Consider the following 19,718-nt stretch of genomic DNA (forward strand, 5'->3'; position numbering starts at 1 on the left):
TGTACCAGCGAGCAATAGAGAAGCAAAGAAAGAAATGCCAATGGCAAACCATCGCCACCCGCGACTCCCGGTCTAAAATGCTCCGTCGCGTGCCTGTGTAATACAGGAGAAGGAAATACGACGAGGACATTGCCCTCGAGCGGCAACCCTCCGCGGGGCTGCCGGCTGTTCTTTCGTGAGACAAGACGGTATTCGATCTCAAAATTGCTGAGGCCCGGTGCTGAGGCCCGGTGCCGCAACAGGTGGCCAGTCATGCGCGTTGGACAAGGAAATTAAAACAAAGTATTCCAAACCAGCGATGCAATGTAATCATACTCCCCTGACGCCGTGAATGTGTCATTCAAAAAGAAATTCCCCAAGCCGTGACGTTTCGCCATTTTTTCTTCATGACGTTATGAAAACTGTTGCGATGCAGGTGGTATGCGGAGAGAAACCAAAGAGGAAACATCCTCTAGAACCGGCCGCCAGGGGAGTTGTTGGCGTTGCGTGAACCAGGACGCATCGTGTTTGGCGGGAAGGCGTGAGGGTTTTCGTCCAAGAGGTCCTCAAGGTAGGCGCTCGGTGCTCTTTGACCGTTTCCAGGCGTCGTGGACAGGTTGACGGAGCTAGTGCTAAAGTCACGCCTCGCGCCAAACGAAGGAGAATCAGGAGGCGTAGACTCCCTCAACGTATTGCGGCTTCCATACTGGCCTCGGGAGTCTGGGCGGAGGTTCGTCAAGCTTATTGAGTGACTGTGAGCGGGGCCGGGAGACGACGTAGCAGCGGCATAGAAACCAGAAGGCAGGAAGCGTGAGTCGCGGTTGTTGGTCGAGTTGTTGTTACCACCGCCTGCTGCAGTTGGTGAGAAGAACAGGTTCGACTGGCTCGGGGTCGCAGAGGGAATAGGTCCGCGCTGCGTCCTACGCACGCCGCGTCCGCCATTGGGGACCAGTGAAGGAGTCGACTCGCGATCGGTGTACTTGTAGAACTGTGCCGGAGGGGCGGGGAAGCTCGCCTTGTCATTGACAGCATGCTGAGCGTTGGCGGCCCGGGCGACGGAGCGGTGCAACAGGCAGGCGACGATGCCGCGCCAGATGAGGATGCCGAGGCCAAAGGCACCGAGGATAGCGCCGACAGCAATGAAGACGGTTCCCTGAGGGGCGGTGGACCGGTGCATGTATGGAGCATTGTTGGTGGGAGGGACGGTTGGCGGTGGGTAGGTTGTCACGAGTGGTGCGTTGGTGAGGGACGGGAGTCCAGTAAGGATTTCGCCGTCTGTCTGGGACCCGCCGGTGATCCTAGGAGCGCTGATGCTCTCCTCCGTGGTTGCAACGGCACCAGTGTTTGTAATGACGGCGGTCGGCTGGGTTGTGCGGGTAGGCTCGGCCGTAGTGCTGGGCTCTTGCTGGTTTGTAGAGGCCGCGTTCGTGGAGGCCGCCTGCGACGACTGCCGGGCACTCGTTTGAGCATCTCCTCCATTCGTATTGTCCTGCGCGAGACCCGTGGCGGAGAAAAGGGAGAGGGCGGCGAAAGTGGACAGGAGAAGCGTGCGCTTCAGCGAGTTGTGTGAAGGGGCCATGATCTCTTCGTCGTCAAGCCCAGTTATGTCCGAGGGGGTCGGCGTTTACGATGGGATGGAATGCCTCAGAACCAAGACGACAAGGCGTCGTATCTTGGGAACGGTCGCTACGGCAGTTGCAAGAGATCGATGGAGGAACGTCAAGCGAGGTTGCGTCGTCGGGGGCCTGCGAGCAAGAGGAAGAGGCTGTCTTGTTCGTCGTGTTTGGCGAATGGCGTGGGTTGCTTCGTTCAATTCGGGATGTATGGATGCTGCGCGGTGTAACCACGAAAGGGTCGAACGAAGGTATCGTGGGATTGCAAAACGCCAAAATGCAGAGTTCAGAGTATGAGATCTTGAGGAGTAAGAGAGGGCCCGCTGGCTAGAACATTGCTCATGCCGGCTGATCGTCTGGCTGGGTGGGCAGCTTCCGAGGGTTGGCTGGAAGGGAGAGGGATGGAGGGAGTTGGAAAGGGAGGGATGAGGTGTGCGTGATGGGGAAGGGAAAGGGAAGTCAGAGAAGTGGGCCTGGGTTACCAACAGGGAACGGGCCTGGGGAAAAAAGGAGGAAGGGTCGTCCCCTGTTAGAGAGGAACCAGCGCCGCGCAGAGAGAAAGAGAGAGGGAACGAGAGTGCGCGTGCTGAAAGCCCGAGGGTCCTATTCCTGTTGGCGGGACTGGGCGGTCTTCCTTCTGTGTGGCGTGGCGCATTTGGCTGCACCAGCGGGGGTTCTGACGTGCTGTTGTGCCTGGTATGTTTGTTTATTTTTATGCAGAACGATGCAGACACAGTGGGTTTCGGTCCTGCAGGAAGTGCCATCTCAGGCTGAGTACACAGTGCGGACTTGCACAAATCAGCACAGCCGGAGCTGTGCAAACGTGGCCCTCCACGATGCTCGTATTGTCGGGCAGCAGACGAGCGTTGATCACGCTAATCGGCAGCTCTCAACACGAGTGCTACAGTGGCTGCAGGCCGTACCCATCACCAACACGAGCCCTCATCTGGGGTATGCGTCCCTGACAGATGTCCACCAAACGGCAAGTGATCTTCAAAGCTCGTCGATAAAAATGGGCCACAAAGCCCATGGGCCACTGAGCCTTCTCTCTCAAGAGTCAAGAATGTGAATGATGCCCCATTCTCCCCACAGATCCCTTGCTTTCGACAGTACTCTGTACGGATATCCTGTGTCGTTTGCCAGCGTGCTGCCGACTGGCGGTAGGTAGCTTACTAGTCGATGACATCGGACAGCCCTCAGATCACAAGTCGCCCTCTTATGCACTCACAGGGCAAACGCACGGAAATTCCTGATGCAAGGCGCCATCTCCGTCGATCGATCGGTTGCTTTTTCCTGGAGGAGGAGATTGCAACGCTAAGGCTCGCCCAAGGGCCAACCGTCCAAGAGGCCCCTGTTATTTGTCGAGGGTCCCTCAGAGTGTCATTGTCCCCGGCCAACCCTTTTTCATTACCGAAAGCACAGACCCACATACCCGATTTCTTCCTGGTCACACCGAGACACACCGAAGCGATGCCCCAAGCACACACCGAAAACTTTTTCCCCATTGCCTGCGCCCCACCCCGCCACATGTGGTGGTGGTCTCTCCATCTTCCATACCGCGATAGCCTTACCAAGCCTTGTCAACACCCAGCACTTCGTCACCCGACAAAACACGCCTCCTGCGACATCTTCCCAAGTCACAAGAGTAGCACACAATGGGTGTCCAGAAAAAGACCAGAAAGTTTGCCGAAGTACGCCGTCTCTTTTCCTTTCCCGCGCCGACTTCGCCATGTCGTAGAAAATTGACCTTATCGATAAGGGACTTTTTTTTTCTCTGTTCGCGACAACGTCACGTTTGGGAAGTGCAATTGCTAACTTATTCCTCCGCTAGGTCAAGCGAGTTATTGGCAAGAACGATGTCCGACGCAAGGAGAACTTGAAGAAGGCCGAAGAGGCCGTCGAAAAGGCCAAGCGTGAGCGCGCCGGTCCCGACGGAAACGAGAGGATTCGTGAAGTTCCTCAAATGCCATCATCTTTCTTCTTCCAGGCCAACAGCGCCCTCGTCCCTCCGTACAGTGTCATCGTGGACACTTCATTCTGGAGTAGGACTATTCAAATGAAACTGGAACCTCTCGAGACCATGATGGACTGTCTCTATGGTAAGGCCTAAAAGACGTTGTCGTTGGCTCCGCAGCTAATAAAGTCCCGTAGCAACATGCCAACCCATCGTTACCGACTGCGTCATGGTGAGCTCTCCGCGGCTCAGATCAAATACGATTTTCTTTACTGACAGAAGCTCCAAAGGCTGAGTTGGAGAAGTTGGGACCCAAATTCCGCCTCCCGCTGAGAATAGCCAAGGACGAAAGATGGGAACGTCACAAGTGCACTCACAAGGGTGTATACGCCGATGACTGCATTGTAGGCCACATCCGTGTTATCACAAAGACACACACACTAACTCTTGTGCCTTAGGTATCGAAAGTATCGAAAGACCGAGTCTACATTGTCGCGACCAACGACGCCGGCCTCGTTTCCCGCCTTCGTCGGATTCCAGGTGTTCCTATCATGAAGTGTGCCCGTGGAAAGTACGTTATCGAGAGACTTCCCGACGCCCCGGTATAAATGGAACCATCGATTGCAGACGAACACGAACAACATCGCTTGATAATGGTGGAGGGGTGAAGGTGCAGCGGTGAGATGATGGGTTAGAGAAGAAGCTCTTCCACGCGATACTCCTCCCAGTTTCACGGGAAGGCCAGAGAACCAACACTACGAAGAGGACACAAAAGCACCATTTGGGCTATTGGCCATTAGCCAATCCGCAACAAGAGAGGAAACAAGCTGGGTCGTGATGTTTTTCGGCCCCGGCTACCTGGTATCGTGGTTATAGCACTTGGGAGGAAAATGTTAGATATTCGGGCCTAAGAAATCTTATCCCCGAGGCTGACGAGCGGAAGGCTCCGTCAGCGCGGTTGCCTGGTTTAGAGTACTCCGGAATCAAAAGAGAATTGAACACACGTGGTTTGTACCACACTTGTTCATCCGAGACCTCGCCGCCCCCTCTTGAGATACCCGAAACCCCGTGTTTCTTCCCGTGACCCAACGCCCCCCCTTCACTGAATCCGGGCTCCGGGGTCAATGTCACAAAGCGTTCGGACCTCCGCATCCAGTATCGGCATCGCGGCGGCGTAATTTCCTCGCCCGCCCCGCACTTCACAACACCGACTCACACCCGGCACCTATACGCAGGTACGAGCGCAGGCATCTACAGTAGTTCTGTGTGCTTCACTCCGGTCCAATATGAACCCGAGTCCCAACGAGGGCCCGGCTGGTCCCAGCACGGGAGGCTCCGGCAGTTTTGACCCATCCATCCCCACCTCCGGGCCCTCGACCGCCGCCGCGGCAAAGCGCTCCCGCATCCTCCTATCTTGCGGGCCCTGTCGCGCCTCCAAGCTGAAATGCGACCGCTCCGAGCCGTGCGGCCAGTGCCTGAAGAAGTCCCGACCGGAGGGTTGCGTCTACGCGCCCAAGCCCGAAAAGGCGAAGCCGGTCAAGGGCATGGCGGCGCGGCTCAAGCGGCTCGAGGGCATGGTGCGGACGATGATGGACGAAGGCGCCGTCGCCGCCGCAGAACCGCAGGACTCCTCCGTCGGGATCGCAGACGTCGGCGTCGCTCAGCCTGGGGGCCAGTTCGTGCAAGGAGAGAGGGCGAGCACGTACGTCGGTGCGACGCATTTTATGGCTGTTCTTGAGGATGTAAGTCGTCCGCCCTCCTCCACCTCCACCCATTCGTCGACTCGCAATCGCGTTTCTTATCCGACACTGCATTGTGTGAAAGCGGTAGGAGACATGGGCTGACGTATAAATAGATCGAAGACATGAAGAGCTACTTTGAAGAGCCCGAATTCGTTGAGGACGAGAGCTCCGAGCCGTCCGACGAGCTCGAATCGCCGGACCTGCTGCTATTCTCGACGAACGCACCTCGCAACCGCGAGGATATGCTGCGGCTGATTCCCGAGCGGAGGATTGCCGACCGCCTCGTCATGCGATACTTTTCCTCACAGAGTCCTTCGCAACGTACGAGACCACTCACTCCCTCGAGAAACTTACCCTTTTGGTTACTACAGTGTGTACTGACTACAACCGCAGACATCATCCACAGACCAACCTTTACTAAACAAGTACGTTGTATCCACCGCTCCCCTCTCTGCCCTTCATCATCATCATCGCCGCGACAGACCATGCTCATGCTCATGCTCATGCTCATGCTCACACGCCGTCCAGTACGCCCGGTTCTGGGCCGACCCCCACGGCACCCCCAGCCACTGGCTCGCCCAGCTCTTCATGATGATGTCGCTAGGCATCTTCTACTCGACCTTTATGGCGCCCCACGAGCTCCCCACCGATTCCTCGCTGCCGCCCATGGACCGCTTCAAGCTCTTCCGCTCCGCCGCCGCCTGGTGCCTCGTCTGGGGCCGCTACACGCAGCCGTCCATGGCGACGATCCCGCCTTTCATGCTCTACGTCGAGGCCGAGTTCATCGTCTCGCGCGCCGCCCAGACCAACGGCTACGTCCTGTCATCCGTCTGCCTGCGGCTGCTCCTCAAGATGGGCCTGCACCGCGACCCGGACCGGCTCGCCAACGTGTCAGCCTTCGAGGGCGAGATGCGCCGCCGCATATGGAACATGGCCGTCCAGCTCGACCTCCTCGTCTCGTTCCACATGGGCCTGCCGAGCATGCTTAGCGGCATCGACAGCGACTGCGGGCTGCCGCGGAACCTCATCGACGAGGACTTTGAGGAGGACACGGCCGCCCTACCGCCGCCGCGCCCGCCGACGGACTACACCGAGATGACGTACCCGATCCAGAAGACGGCCGTGATGCTCGTCTTCGGCCAGGTCGCGCGGCAGGCGCACCTGCTCTCGCCGCCGCCGTACAGCGAGGTTATGAGGCTCGACGGCCTACTCCACGAGACGTGGGCTGCTGTGCCGCGGTTCATGATGGTCCGGCCCCTCGAGGAGTGCATAACGACGCCGCCGACGCTGGTCATCCAGCGCTTTAGCCTCGCCGCGTTGTACAACAAGACGCGGTGCGTGCTGCACCGGCGCTTCCTCCTGGAGCCGCTGCCGCGGCGCGAGCACGACTACTCGCGGCGGCAGTGTCTCGAGGGCGCCGTTGCGCTGCTCGACTTCCAGAACATTGTCTGGCACGCCTGCCAGCCGGGCGACATACTCAGTCAGAACGGCTGGTTCGTCTCCTCGCTCGCCGTCCACGACTTCCTGCTGGCCGCCACCATTGTTTACCTGGCCGCCGGCCACGGGCCATTCTGGGACGGGGGCGTCGAGCATGCGTGGATGGCCGAGATGAGCCCGCCGCCGACGAGGGCGCACCTACTGCACCTGCTGCAGCGGTCGCACTCCATTTGGACCAACGTCGCGAGCGGCATGCCCGAGCTGCAGAAGACGGCGGGCTTTCTACAGACGATGCTGGGCAAGCTCGGGTCGCCGCCGAACTCACCACCGAAGGAGAAGGACAGTGGGAAGGCGGCGACGTCGGGGCCCAGCGAGGGCAGCAGCTCGCTTTCGGGCGGTCGGTGGTCTGCTGATTCTCGGGAAACACAGCTTTTCAATAGCCTCTCCATCGGCGGAACAAGCCACCTGGACTCGACTGGCAGCCGTCGGCTCGTCGACGATGTGGCCGGCCCGACTTTGAACCACTCGAGCACAGCAAACACCCTCCAGCCCTTCGATTTCATTACCTCGGATCTAGGATCAGGCGACACCGGTCTTGACCGTGGCTGGGTCGCGGTTGGCGACGAGATGGACTGGGTACGTTTACCGTTCCCTGCTATGACACGAGGCAGCATGTATTTTGTGCTAATCTTCACACAGCGGTACTTTGACAACATCATGGCCCAGCCCAACAACGACCCCATCGGCCTCGAGTCCCTCGACCCGAACCCGTCGTGGTTTGGCCGAGCGTCGGCGCCAGACGACTTTGACTTCCCGGCGTCCGGGCCATGGGATTCGACCCTGGGACGGCAGGGTTGAGCTCCAGCCGACCATGCCGTAATTCTACAGCGAGATGCAAGGATCGCATGTCAAGACGCGTCCGCTCAGATGCCGCTGCCAGGGCGGCTCGGCAGCTTACATATGGAGGTGGGCAAAACATAAACCCACAGCTTACATATGGTCAGGCCCGCGGCCAAGATGGATGGCTCCGGAACGGGCGCCTGGGGCTGCGGCTCCGCGGGCTCAAGCACCTCCGGGCTCGAGCGAAGCAAAATGGCCGAGTGGGGTTGTGTGGTTTTGGTGTCCTCAACAGTCAACACGCGATATCGGTGCCCACAACCACGATGGGCCCCGTGGGGGACAGCCAGCTGTGGTGGCCTGCAGGCTGTATCTACGTATACTACAGACATAAAGTGAACCAGGGCAGGCCGGTTGGCAGCAGGGCAGGGATGTCAAAACAGGTCGGCTCAGGTGACTTGAAAATAGACGCGAGGTCGGCGTCGGACATCAATCCAGCATCGTGACCCCGGATTTTCTTCTCTTTTCGGGCACAACCTCATACTAAAAGAGATGGCTGGACCGATGGCGTGCGGTGAATGGCCATGGCCCAGGAGAACCGAACCTTGCGAGTCGAGAGAGGGATTTCTTTCCGTAGTCCGTATAGTAGGTAACTCTGTAGTAGCCGAGACAAAGTGAATACCATGACGTAAAACCGGTGGGCCGGTGGATGTGGCCGGCGGCGAGGTGCGTGAGAAATCCCAACCGTGTCGTCTTTGAAGAGGGAGAGAAAGAAGAAGAAGAAGCAGCAGCAGAAAATGATGATGGTGTGGTTTCGGTCCTATGTTCCCCTTGCGCGCATCATATCCATCGGTCTGCTGCTGTGGGAGGAATAGGATGCGAGGTTCCGACGTGGGAGCTGGCGCGCAATGGTGCCCTATGAGGCAGGGGGGGCCAACTTCCCCGCAAAATCCGCACATCGACGGCAGGGGAGCGGGGGCCGTTTGCATTAGACCAGCAGGCGGCCCAGATGCTGTTTGTTGCTGCTGGGGCCTGGCTTGTTGATGCTTCTTCCCGAGCTGAGCATGCCGCTGATCTAGAGCTGCTTCTCACCCGCCCAAGGTTGGTTGCACCAAGACAGAGTTGCCTCAACTCAACATGGACGCCAAGCGACACGAAGCTTCTTGGGCGCAGGTTTCCAGACTTGCAGGTTTTCCGCGGAGATGTCCAATTCCTCGAGGGAGGGGGAGGGGGGGTGCGGCGGATGTTGGCTTATGAGCTGACCAGAATACCAGTCGGGCTCGCTAGATGACGGCATGGCGGTTGTTTAGACGTTAGTTTGACTCCATTTGTACGTAATGGAAAAAATGCGGTGCTAGCATGGCTGGCATTGCGCGATTCTTGGAATGCCATTGGCGCGTCCCTCATCTCTCGTCGAGGCTTCGTTCGGTATGTCGTTGTCGTCTCGGTTCTTTGTCAATCTGATTACGCACCTTGGCGCCTCCCCTCCCGTCAGTCTGGCTGATTGACGGCTTATCTTTGTCTGCCAGCCCGTCGTTTCGGCGTCCTTTTGTTGCCTGGCACCACCAGACATGGCATTGCCCAGGAAAGAAGAAAGAGGCCGGCTGTGGTCTGCTGATGGGCGGGCGGGTGTAAGAGTTTAAACGTCAGAGACAACGGTCGCAGCTGCTGCACGTCTAGACTTTCAGCCGAGGCAGGTTCCGCCTCAAACTCGGCGTTAGTCTTGAGGGATGGCTCCGCTGGGTTGCGTTTGCATCCTGAGACTCGGCCCAGGCGCCTTTGAGAGTTTCGCCGTGCCTGTTGACTTCCCATGCTGGCCGCCGGCATGTCGTGGGGCGCGTCAGAATGCAGCATGTTCGGAAGTGAGCCCAAGACAAGACGCAGGTCTCGATCGCTCCCACCCGCACTCGCCCTCGTTCGTCATAGCACATGTTGCAGCATGCAACAGGTCTTGTTGGGCTGGCAACGACGATATTCCAACGACCAATGGCACCATTCGTGTGAGGCTGATGGGAACGAATCAGCCAGGCGTCTGGCAGCATCTGCAGCTGAGGGTGCGCAGAGGTTGCGTTGCGGGTTAGGCAGTTTGGACATGGGCAGACGCTGGAGCATTAACTAGCGCGAGTGTGGCACGGGAAGTTCAGCGTATAGGCCGATCCCAGGCGTGCAGACGACTGCAGAGAACGACGCCAAAAAACACTTGCAGTGGCTGTGGCGGAGCGAGAGAGCGCGTCTGGTTTTGCATTGCACAGCATTTGCCCATCGTGGCCCAGAATTGCGATATTCTGGTGATTTTCTTCTGGCCTGGGGTGGCTAGCGATGGGGCCCAGCCGTCTGGGGACCGGGGGGGGGACGAGGCCCATGCTTGAAGTAGGTAGCATGTAGGTAGGTATGTAGGTACCGCAAACCCCCGTCGAACGTCGAACATGGGCAACGGCCCGTTCTGTCTGTGGCCTGTCTTTGCACGTGTGCGAAAGCTACTCGACGAGACGAGGCGGTGGGATCTGGGACAGTACTGTAGACGACTCGACGGCGCAGGTTCTTTTTGTGCATCACGTTTGGTGTTGTTGTGGAGCTCCGAGCCCAGAGGACCAAAACTGATAGACTACAGACTTACTTACAGCCAGTACTGTACTGCCGACTGGACGGTGGGCCGAGAAAGAGAAGAAAAAAGTTTGCACAGGGTTCGGAGGATAAGTGCTGTGGCATCGGCATGGGTTCCGATCAGAGCGACTCTGCGCCGGTCGACAACTTGTGGAGACCCTGATTTGCGCCGGGGGTTGACCGGCGCGATATTGCTTAAATTCAAGGGCCCCGTGGTGAGCAGCGGCGCTCGTCGTCCAGAAGGCCCGCCCGTGTGAAGTACAAGGTAGGTAGCCAACAGGTAGGGAGGGAGCTGGGCCGAAATGCGGGCGCTCATCAAGGTGTCTCTTATCTGATGATGCCAGATAATGAATGGTCTTAAGCTCGTGCGGGTTGGTTGGTACCTTGGGAGATACCTGAGGGAGACCAAGAGCAATGCACAGACACCGAGATGATGAGCGGCGTCTCGGTCTGAAGTAACGATGTGATGGCAGCATTGGCAGACCGGAGCCGTCAGTGTGACTAACAAGGCGCAGTCAGCGGCAGGCAGAGCAAGGGCGGAAAGGGACATGGAACGGGCGTTGCATCGAAAGGCCGACGCGTACCAGTATTCGTCCGGATAGGATACTGTTACCGAGTTGGGCAGATGTGGACATGGCTGCACAAGACAAGCATAAGCTGTCCGTGACCGTGAGGTGCGGCGCGGCGGCAGTGTTGAAAGCCCGAAGGGCGCTAAAGATAAGGAAAATTTTTCATAGTAGCAAGGTAGCCGCAATGCGCAGGAAGATGAAAAAAAGTAAGTGAAAAAAAACTGGAGACAAAATGGCGAGAGCAGAAGGGGGGGCAAGGAGAAGTGGCATAGTACCTAGTAGGTAAGAGCAATCGTGTCAGCGAACCTTCGGAGCCAACCACAGCCAAACTCTTACATAATATAACCAACTTTGGGTTCTAGTTTTGGCCTCATGGACTGTATAGAAGCATACAGTACATACGGACACCCACCAAGGTACAGGTAGGTAGCTATTCGGGACAAGAACAAAAAAGCAGCAAATGGCGCGCTGGGATGCCCCAGTGGGTAGGTAGTCCCGTAGTGATGGTCTAAGTACCCTCCCACGTACTGTGGTCGCAGGCAAAAGTGCATGCTCACCACTTGGTGATCTTGGTGATCTTGCTGATGGGGGAAGAAACTGGGAAGGATGCACCGGGGGCTTTCCAGGGCGGTCCCCGTCCCTGTGGCCCATGGAGAGCTCCAGAATGGCCCCAGCCGTCTCCGTCGCTGATGCATCGCCCCGATTCTATGACAAAGTACCCGATCTGAGACGGTCCCCGGTGCTGGAAGCCGCTGGCGGAGGAAGTCCCCGGTTAGTGGTCACCCGTCCTCAGCAAACCGGCAGGGGGATGACAAAAGTTGAAAGGTAACACGGTACACGTGCCTCCTCCTCGTCACGGCATCGGCCCAGGTAGCCGCGTATTATTCCACCCGAGCCCCCCCCGTGTCGCCGTCCTCCATCCCACTTGGAGGAAGCTTCCCATGTACGTACTGTGCAGGTAAATAGTGTTATTAGTCCCCGGCGTATTACTCTATTGCCCGTGGTAATGCAATTCTGCACCTTCATCGTCAAGTGGTTGTTGCAAGACAAGAACCAAGACAAGCAACGAATGTACGAACTTTTTTCTGCTACCACCATCTCATCCCGTCATCCCGTCATCTCGCATCCCCCAAAACCCAAACCAAGCAACAGCAACAGCAGCAGCCCTCCAGCTACGCCAAACCCCATGTGCGTGCTGATGGCCAGCTGTGTACTCCGGGGCTTCCCAAATGATTGATGATGGCCGGTGTGCCTGTGCCTGTGCGTATGTGCAGTATGTACACCATGTGTGTGTGTGGTGTTTGGTGTTTCCGCCCGATGGAGCCCCATTCTTGTTGTGCTTGCATCAAGGTCCGAAGCGAAAACGCAACGTGCTCATCCATCCCCCTCCCCTCGTGGCCGCCGGCGAAGATTCAATTATTAACAGAAAAGGGCCAACCGCAAGGTCTTGCCGCGCCATCGCCCATGCCCTGTCCACCGGATCAAGTCACCTCCTAGTTAAAGAGCAAATTTTTTTCTCCCTGTTTCCCCTCTTGCTTTTGACCCTGCCCACCAAATCCTGAGTCGAAACCCGACTCGACTCGACTGTTGTAGTTGTGATTGTTTCGCCTGCCTCAAGGATACCTGACTTACACATCCTCCGTCATCAGTCGGCAGACACCGCCCGCCGCCTGCACGGCCCACAACGACACGGCTTCGCTTGTCCGTTTCCAGTTGGTCAAACCATCCGCCACACGGACTGGCTGGCACCGGCATCGAAAGCTTTGATGCTCCTCAACTGAGAACCGAGATCAATTGAGGTCATCCGGTCTTCACCACCTTCTGCCCTTGACCAGAAGGCGTTGGATCCTTCTCCTGGTCCATCTGCACTTCCCATCCAACCCCTCTTCCGTCCTGTCTCTCTCAACTTGGCAGCCAGCCTGGACTTTCTGCTCCGATCGTCTTACCTTCTTCATAAGGTTCGACTTCACATAAGGCGACCCCATATCTCTCGCTCACTCTGCATGCGAGCCCTTGTTGCCTGCAAGCAAAAGAGCCGCCCGACGACACAAGCAGAAGGCCATTTGGACGAAACGGCATCATCCAAGACCCCAAGCACCGTCACCTGATCCGTCCACTACCCACCACACCGTGCAGCTCTTCCTCTTTTCACCCTCTGCCTTTCCATACACCGCTGTGAAGAATCCTTCCCCCCCGAAACCAGCCATCAGCCATCGGATCTCCACGCCGAAATCCCCCCTTGCTCGTCCGCCGGCTTCACTCTCCCCCAAACGACCAGCCCTCGAGGAGTCCCAGCCAGCGACGGCACGACATCCAAGCAACACCCTCATCCTTTCACACAGGGTCACGGTCAACCACTGCTTCTTCTGATTGGTCGATTCCCCGGCACCCTGAGTGGTGGGTGTATTTGCATGCAGATTAAATCATCGGTGGACAACCCGACGACTACGACGGCGGCAGCAAATCCAGTGAGCACGCACACCCGCATTGCCCTGACGAAAGTGTCCCGACTGGGCAAGTCGACTTGTAGCAGTTGGTCATTTGACTGAGACCGGCAGGGGACGTCAACACACAAACACACGCACACGTTCTACCGCGCATTCTCACTGCCACTCTCGCTCTCACTCATCGCTCTCACGCCTCACTATCATACACTCACACGTCTCACTCGCTATTGCTCACACACACACAAACACACACACACACACTTGTTATCTCTCCCACAACCCTCAGCTACAACGCTACGCGGCGCATATCTATCCGCACACCATCGACTTGCCTCGTCTCCTTCACTTACAGACACCCCCCTCCATCATTCTACAGCTTCTGCAGCTGCCAACGTCCAACTCTTGGGCACTTATCTCAGGAACACCCGGGCCAAGTACGAGAGAGACAGTGTGCAACAAGGCCCCGAGATATCTCTCTCCTGACCTGCGGGTTTCTGCCTCGTCCTCGTTCCGACGAATTTCCCTTATCAGCATCGGCGAGTATGTCCTAACTTGTCCTCGTCTTGTCTCTCCCGCATTTCCACACCCCCTACCATCATCACCGCCTCCGCCGACGAACGCAGCCTAGCCTGTCGTCCGTTCATTCCCCCGGATCTTTTGATCGACCTTTTGTCCTGAAAAGGCGTGCGTCCATCTCTTAGATCTTGGCTTTCCTGGCGGCTTGCTGGGGTCAACCCCGCCATCGACCACAAAAAAGGAGCTGCCATTTCGATAACGGTGTTTGCTACTTATCTATTTCGCCATTTGCTCCTCTCAACCACACCCCTCAGGGTTCTTGAATCATTGCGGCCCAGGAACCGCATTTCGATTATTACTTCCTCACCCCCCCTTCGCGAACTCACCCCGTCCGTCACCTCACTTCACCTCGTCCTTTTCACTGGCACGGCACCCTTACTCAAGTCTGTTTCTGTCTACGCGCCGCCTCCTACGAAGTACATTACCCTCACGTGCGCAAAGACCAGTCCAGAGACCAGGCCTGCACTTGGCCCGTTCAGTCCTCCCCTATTTTGCGATAGCCCTCCGGCCTGCTATAGGTTCGAGGTAGCATTTTTTACGTATCGGTTTGTCATTGTCGATACTCCTCTTTAAAAACGGGAAACAAAAGGAAGAAGGAAAAGAAAGAACAAGAGGAAGAAGAAGAAAAAACATTCCCATCAACCCCGACTCTTGCGACGAAGCCGCTTTCGGGGCACACCCAACCCAGCCCGGCCCGGCCCAGCAGCAGCAGTAGCAGCACATCGCTCTTCTTGTTCTTCTTCTCCACAGGCCCAACCAAGACCGCACTTACACCCTAGGTTCCTACAGCGCTTTCTCTGGGGGACAAAATAGCGGGGTTGACGACAAGCCCTTGCAGCAACCCTTTTTCCCGAACTCATCAAACCCTTTCCTGCGCTGCCACTCTCTCTCCCAACTCGGTCGGTTTTCTGCTCTTCCTGCTCTTCCCCTCAAGAGCAGTTCCTGTCGGAGACTTCTAAATGGTCACCCTGATGCCTTCCCAACTCAACGGGATTGGGATCCCTATCCGGCCCGCCAAACAACAGCAGCAGCAGCAGCAGGATCCCTCAAATCACCACTATCACGGCGACTCGGCCGTGTACAGCACCACCAGGACGCACAAGCACTCCCGCTCCTCCTACTCCGAGTCGTCACCCTTGGCCTCGTCGAGAAACAACTCCCTGACGTTCCGCCCTTTCAAGCGCCCGATGCCCACCCCTAACAAGACGATCGCTGTCATAAACGCCAGCGGTCGCCAGGCTGCCTCTTTCATCAGGGTCGCCACCGCCGTAGGCTACCATGTCCGCGCCCAGCTGCGAAATCTCGAGGGCGTCGTAGCAACAGAGGTCAACTCAAATCCCAACGCCACCGTTCTCGTCGGTGAACTGTACACGAGACACAAGCCCACCCCGGACAACAGGGACGTGACCACTAACGGACCCATCTCCGGTGTTGGTGTAAATCACGACCTGATCAAGGAGCTCTTCCGTGGCACCCAGCTGGCCTTCATCAACACCACCTTCTACGGCGACGAGCTAGAAATCGGAAAGGCGCTTGCCGATGCCGCCAAACGGGCTGGTGTTCAGCACTACGTCTACTCCTCCATGCCGGATCACGCTGCCTACAACGCGGACTGGCCGTCGCTGCCCCTCTGGGCTGCCAAGCACCAGGTAGAGGAGTATGTGCGCTCCATCGATCTGCCTTCGACGTTCGTCTACACAGGCATCTACAACAACAACTTTACGTCGTTGCCGTACCCGCTCTTCTGCATGGAGCTTCAGCGCGACGGGTCCTTCCGGTGGCAAGCTCCCTTCCACGAGAATGTGAAACTGCCATGGCTCGATGCCGAGCACGATGTCGGCCCTGCCATTTTGCAAATCTTCAAGGACGGCGTGGCCAAGTGGCGTACGAAGCGTATTGCGCTGGCGTGGGAGATGCTGACCCCACGCGAAGCTTGCGAGGTCTTCGCCCAAGGCGTTGGGCGCCCTGTCAAGTACGTTCGAGGTCCGATCGACCTGAAGGTCAAGATCCCCAATGGGTACCGCCAGCAACTCGAGGCACTGGAGAAGCTGTTCTCACTTGGCCACCAGGACCCCAAGAAGCAGCCTCCGTACTTTGGCGACGTTGAGCTGGAGGACAACTGTCTCTCCCAGTCTATGGCGCTGTGGGAAGGTCCGCGGGGTCTCGAGGAGTACGCGCAAGAAGTCTTTCCGCTTGAGGAACAGGCCAATGGCTTGACATGGATGTTGGAGGAAGAGGAAGATGTGCCCGAGGAGGAGGCCGTGCCGGCCGCCCGTCAGAGGGATCAACAGGTGGAGCAGGCAGAAGAGGAAGAGGAGGAAGAAGAATACTCGGACGACGAGGATGGTTTGGTCATGAGAGGCCTAAAGAGAGACGAGGAGGAATGGCTCGCATAAGGTATCTCCAAAACAAGGTCAAGGACGCGATACCACTTGGTTTCGTCGGCCACGGACTCGAGCGGCTCTGGAAGCACATCACACCCACACACACGACATACACATTGCATGCAGCGGCGTCCGGGTGACGAAGATGGAGGAGGAAACGACGGGAACGGTTCGGAAAATATGCGTTTGGGGAGTGGGGTTCGGTTTTCTTTGAGGCCCAGCAGCGTACCTCCCCCGAGTCCGGGGTCGAGTCGAAGGCTGGCTGGGCAGGCTTGTTAGTGTGGTGGTGATGACAGCTCATTTCCTCGAGGATCGTTCATATGGGCCGGCATGGCGTTGCGTGGTTGATAAAAAAAAGCAAAAAGGGCAGCGAGTGATGTATAACTCGCGGGTATATCTGGTATTTGATTTGCCCTTATTCATGACAGCATTGCGGGAGGAAGAAGAAGGATGGATGGAGTCGGAAAATGAGGAGGGAGGGTAACAGGCCAAGGATTCTATCACCGCAATATATACACATTGTATGTACAGATGTGTGTTAAAAGAAATGTTTATTCCAACCGCCAAGCATGCCTACCGTTGGAGGGGATATGGGCGAAGACAAAAACAGGTGACGAGGGTGAGACGGACGCAAGAGGCCGATCTAAGGAAGGGAACGTCCTGGGTTATGACGGCGGTTGTTGTCGGTTACGGCCAAACCAGGACGTCACTCGCAGCATGCGAGCCGCAGCGTCCACGTCGTCCTAGCCCCCTTGCTCGAAGGCGTGGGGGTCTGTTTCTTTTCTTTGGCAATGATGAGAGAAGAGGTGGCCGGCCGGGCGACCCCCGACGGCGGGGCTTCCTCGCCCCGGGGGGGCCGCGGATTTGCACAAGGGTCCCGGGAGATGCATGGCATGACTTCATCTTGCCGCACACTCCCTTCCCCCCCTTCTCCTGTCCCCCGGGGCTTTATAATTTTTGACGGATGAGGGAGGGGGGGGGGGGGGGGGGATCGGCTGGTGCAGCTCAAGCTTCCGAGCCCCGAAGTGGTCTTATCGCAAAGGTGTACAGTTGACGTCGAGGTTAGGGACGCTAGCAATGGCGAACCTCTGGGATGTAAAGGGGCCGAAAGATAAAGCGTGTGAGAAAGAAGGTTTGTTCTAGAAGCTTTTTGAGTCAGTCTGGTTAGTCTTCACCAGGGGGGGGGGGGGGGGGGGGGCTTGACCTTGGATAGATATGATAGACAGATAGGAGAGGGAGGGGCCTCTGGAGGTTGACCCCCGTTCATGCTATCCGATAAGGGTGACCAAGGCTTTTTTTTTTCTTCTTCTCATTAGTACCTAGATAAAGTCAGGTCTTGACAGTCACGGGGCTGTCCATGGAGAAGTGGTTGAAGCAACTCCTATCCCAGTTTTGTGAAGTTGATGTCATCCTCTCGTACTTAGTTCGTGGTCTCGTTTCCCCCTCCAGCCGCGTCTTTTCCGGACCACCCATCTGACGGGGGCTATGTCCTTGTTTTCTTCTTCTTCTGTTTCCCTATTTTCTTTGCCTACATCAGGGGTAAGAAGGTAGATGAGTACATCTAGAACCACACTCGGCTCATGTCAACATTCAATTTCCTCCGTCCCCAAGTTCGTGTCTCATGGTCTACATCATGGTGTTGGTTGACTTCAGGGGGTAGGGAACGTCGGACGGCGCCCACGGTCATCATGAGAGAAAACGCACTCAGTAGTGTAAAGTACACTGAGCATGAAGAGGAGACGATGTCACCGGCAAGGGTAGGGTTCTCTCCCTTTCCTCTCTTATCGATCTCTCGAGTGGCGCCGTTCAACTGGCTTGCGTACACGGTGCCCCTAGGACACACCCCCCACCAGACCAACCCACCGGGCCACGTTTTCCAGATGTGTGAAAAAACATGGCTGCGGTACATGTGCACGTCGTTTCTGAGATCTCGGTTAGGTTTTCATCCTGCATGAACTAGGCGGCCAGAGGGCTGGCGTACACCAGGTGTGCGTACAGAACTAACTACAAGGCCGTCGAGGCCGGCAGTGTGTACTCCCTCGTCTGGCGTGCTCCCGGTACTAGTCTTTTCGTTGGATGTCCCCACGAACCGTGTAGGGTTTCTAACGCGACAGTGGCAGGATGACTCCTGCTTGAGGCTCGCATAGCAATGGCAAAAAGGGGTAGAGGCCTCGGAGAGTCGCCGATGAGTCGGCGTACTTGCAGTGTGTCCCGCTGCCGACTGGTACTCATACATTCGTGGGATCTACGGGGGGACGAAGAGATGACGCTGGGAGGGGCGCCCATGCTCGCGAGTCCCGCAGACCTGGTAAGTATACGTACGCCCGTCGCATTCCTATCCGGTGCCCGCCATCCCACGCCGCCGCCTTGGTTCCCGTCCGTTACCCCTGAATCGGCAGGGGACACTGTAGGTGGGAGGAGGACACGCTGAGCCCCCCCACGGCCGGCCACAAATCATATGTACCTTTATCCTCTTGAGCAGAACATGCCCAGGGTGCGAAGACACCGAGCACATTAGGGGGGCGGCCGACAACACCGTTCCGAGTTCCATGCTCTTTCTGCTCTCCGGACCCCCAGCATCTTCGTGGCGACAACCGGCCTCGTGCGCGGGATGCCAGGGCCAAGTTGTTACAACGTGACTGACGCAGCTCCTCGTGAGCTGGAAACGAGACGTGTGAGCCATTGGAAGCAATAATACTCTCGGGAGGAGTAGGCCCTTGGGACACGAAAAGCGGCGGTTCTCTACAGTCCTTGGGGGGCTGGCTGCGTGCCCGATTCAAGGGGCATCTCATCTCATGCTCACAGTGACGGTTCTGGCGAGCAGAAAACGTACGTGTGATAGACTCGTCCAAGCCGCACTGTAACGTGCTGTCCATTTCCACCCAAGGTTGTATTCAGCATGTCGAAGACGATGGGGAGGGCACATGTAGAGACGAGCGGGTAGCGGCCATCAAACACATTCGAACCGCGTTCTACGTCCGGCTAGGTACTCGACGGCGTCATTGATCTCATCATCCTCTGCTTAGGTAGGCAGTGCGCCGTTTTGTTCCGGATACCAGTAGGCGTGATGAGCCGGTGGAATAACGCTTTCAGATGCCCCGTGAAGGTCTGCTGGGTACAGACGTAGGTGTTTCCGTGGGCTCGACATATGTCCCGCTCTTCACCATTTCGCATCTGTGCTATTCGAAATTGCAATACTGACTTTGCTGTTCCCCTGTGTACATTATCTCTCCGGCATCAACAAGTGGCCTGGTGGTAGGGGTGGCGGGCTTTGCCAGCCGCCGTGCTCTCGGTACCTGTTGTCGAAGCATTCCGACCAGCCCGCGGCAATCATGATCCTTTTTTCCTTCAATACCATGACCGATCCGACGAGAGAAGCAACGACGCCGGCGTCGACGTGTTCACGGCACCGCGTGGTATATTCGCTAGTCAGGGGAAGGCCGGGTTGGTGTGCCTCCGCCCCTTATCAGCCCGCTCGACTCATCTAAATTGCCCCTGATAAGCCCACACATCGCTCTTGCGGTCACCTGCAAAAGTTTTCTCCCTTGGAGATGATTGCCTACAAAAGGCAGCTCT

General features: G+C 57.1%; 4 protein-coding genes across 4 annotated transcripts; 3 read left to right on the forward strand and 1 right to left on the reverse strand.

Moving 5' to 3' along the window:
* Positions 1 to 451: 451 nt before the first annotated feature.
* CH63R_04147 (Csi2 protein) lies at positions 452 to 1,558 on the reverse strand (the record flags this gene model as incomplete). The annotated part of the gene is made up of 1 exon (XM_018299122.1): positions 452 to 1,558. The coding sequence occupies one exon, from the start codon at positions 1,556 to 1,558 to the stop codon at positions 452 to 454; it is 1,107 nt and encodes a 368-aa protein (XP_018160368.1).
* Positions 1,559 to 3,247: 1,689 nt separating this feature from the next.
* Positions 3,248 to 4,154, forward strand: CH63R_04148 (Duf652 domain-containing protein; the record flags this gene model as incomplete). The annotated part of the gene is made up of 5 exons (XM_018299123.1): positions 3,248 to 3,283; positions 3,424 to 3,691; positions 3,744 to 3,778; positions 3,837 to 3,950; positions 4,005 to 4,154. The coding sequence occupies 5 exons, from the start codon at positions 3,248 to 3,250 to the stop codon at positions 4,152 to 4,154; spliced, it is 603 nt and encodes a 200-aa protein (XP_018160369.1).
* A 678-nt stretch (positions 4,155 to 4,832) lies between these two features.
* Positions 4,833 to 7,583, forward strand: CH63R_04149 (C6 transcription factor; the record flags this gene model as incomplete). Its single annotated transcript, XM_018299124.1, has 5 exons — positions 4,833 to 5,288; positions 5,402 to 5,609; positions 5,682 to 5,713; positions 5,817 to 7,361; positions 7,425 to 7,583. 5 exons carry the CDS (start codon positions 4,833 to 4,835, stop codon positions 7,581 to 7,583), a joined length of 2,400 nt encoding a protein of 799 aa, XP_018160370.1.
* Positions 7,584 to 14,717: 7,134 nt separating this feature from the next.
* Positions 14,718 to 16,154, forward strand: CH63R_04150 (NmrA-like family protein; the record flags this gene model as incomplete). Its single annotated transcript, XM_018299125.1, has 1 exon — positions 14,718 to 16,154. One exon carries the CDS (start codon positions 14,718 to 14,720, stop codon positions 16,152 to 16,154), a length of 1,437 nt encoding a protein of 478 aa, XP_018160371.1.
* Positions 16,155 to 19,718: the final 3,564 nt, after the last annotated feature.

The sequence above is a fragment of the Colletotrichum higginsianum genome, chromosome 3 (genome assembly GCF_001672515.1).
Source record: "Colletotrichum higginsianum IMI 349063 chromosome 3, whole genome shotgun sequence".
Taxonomy (NCBI): Eukaryota; Fungi; Ascomycota; class Sordariomycetes; order Glomerellales; family Glomerellaceae; genus Colletotrichum; species Colletotrichum higginsianum.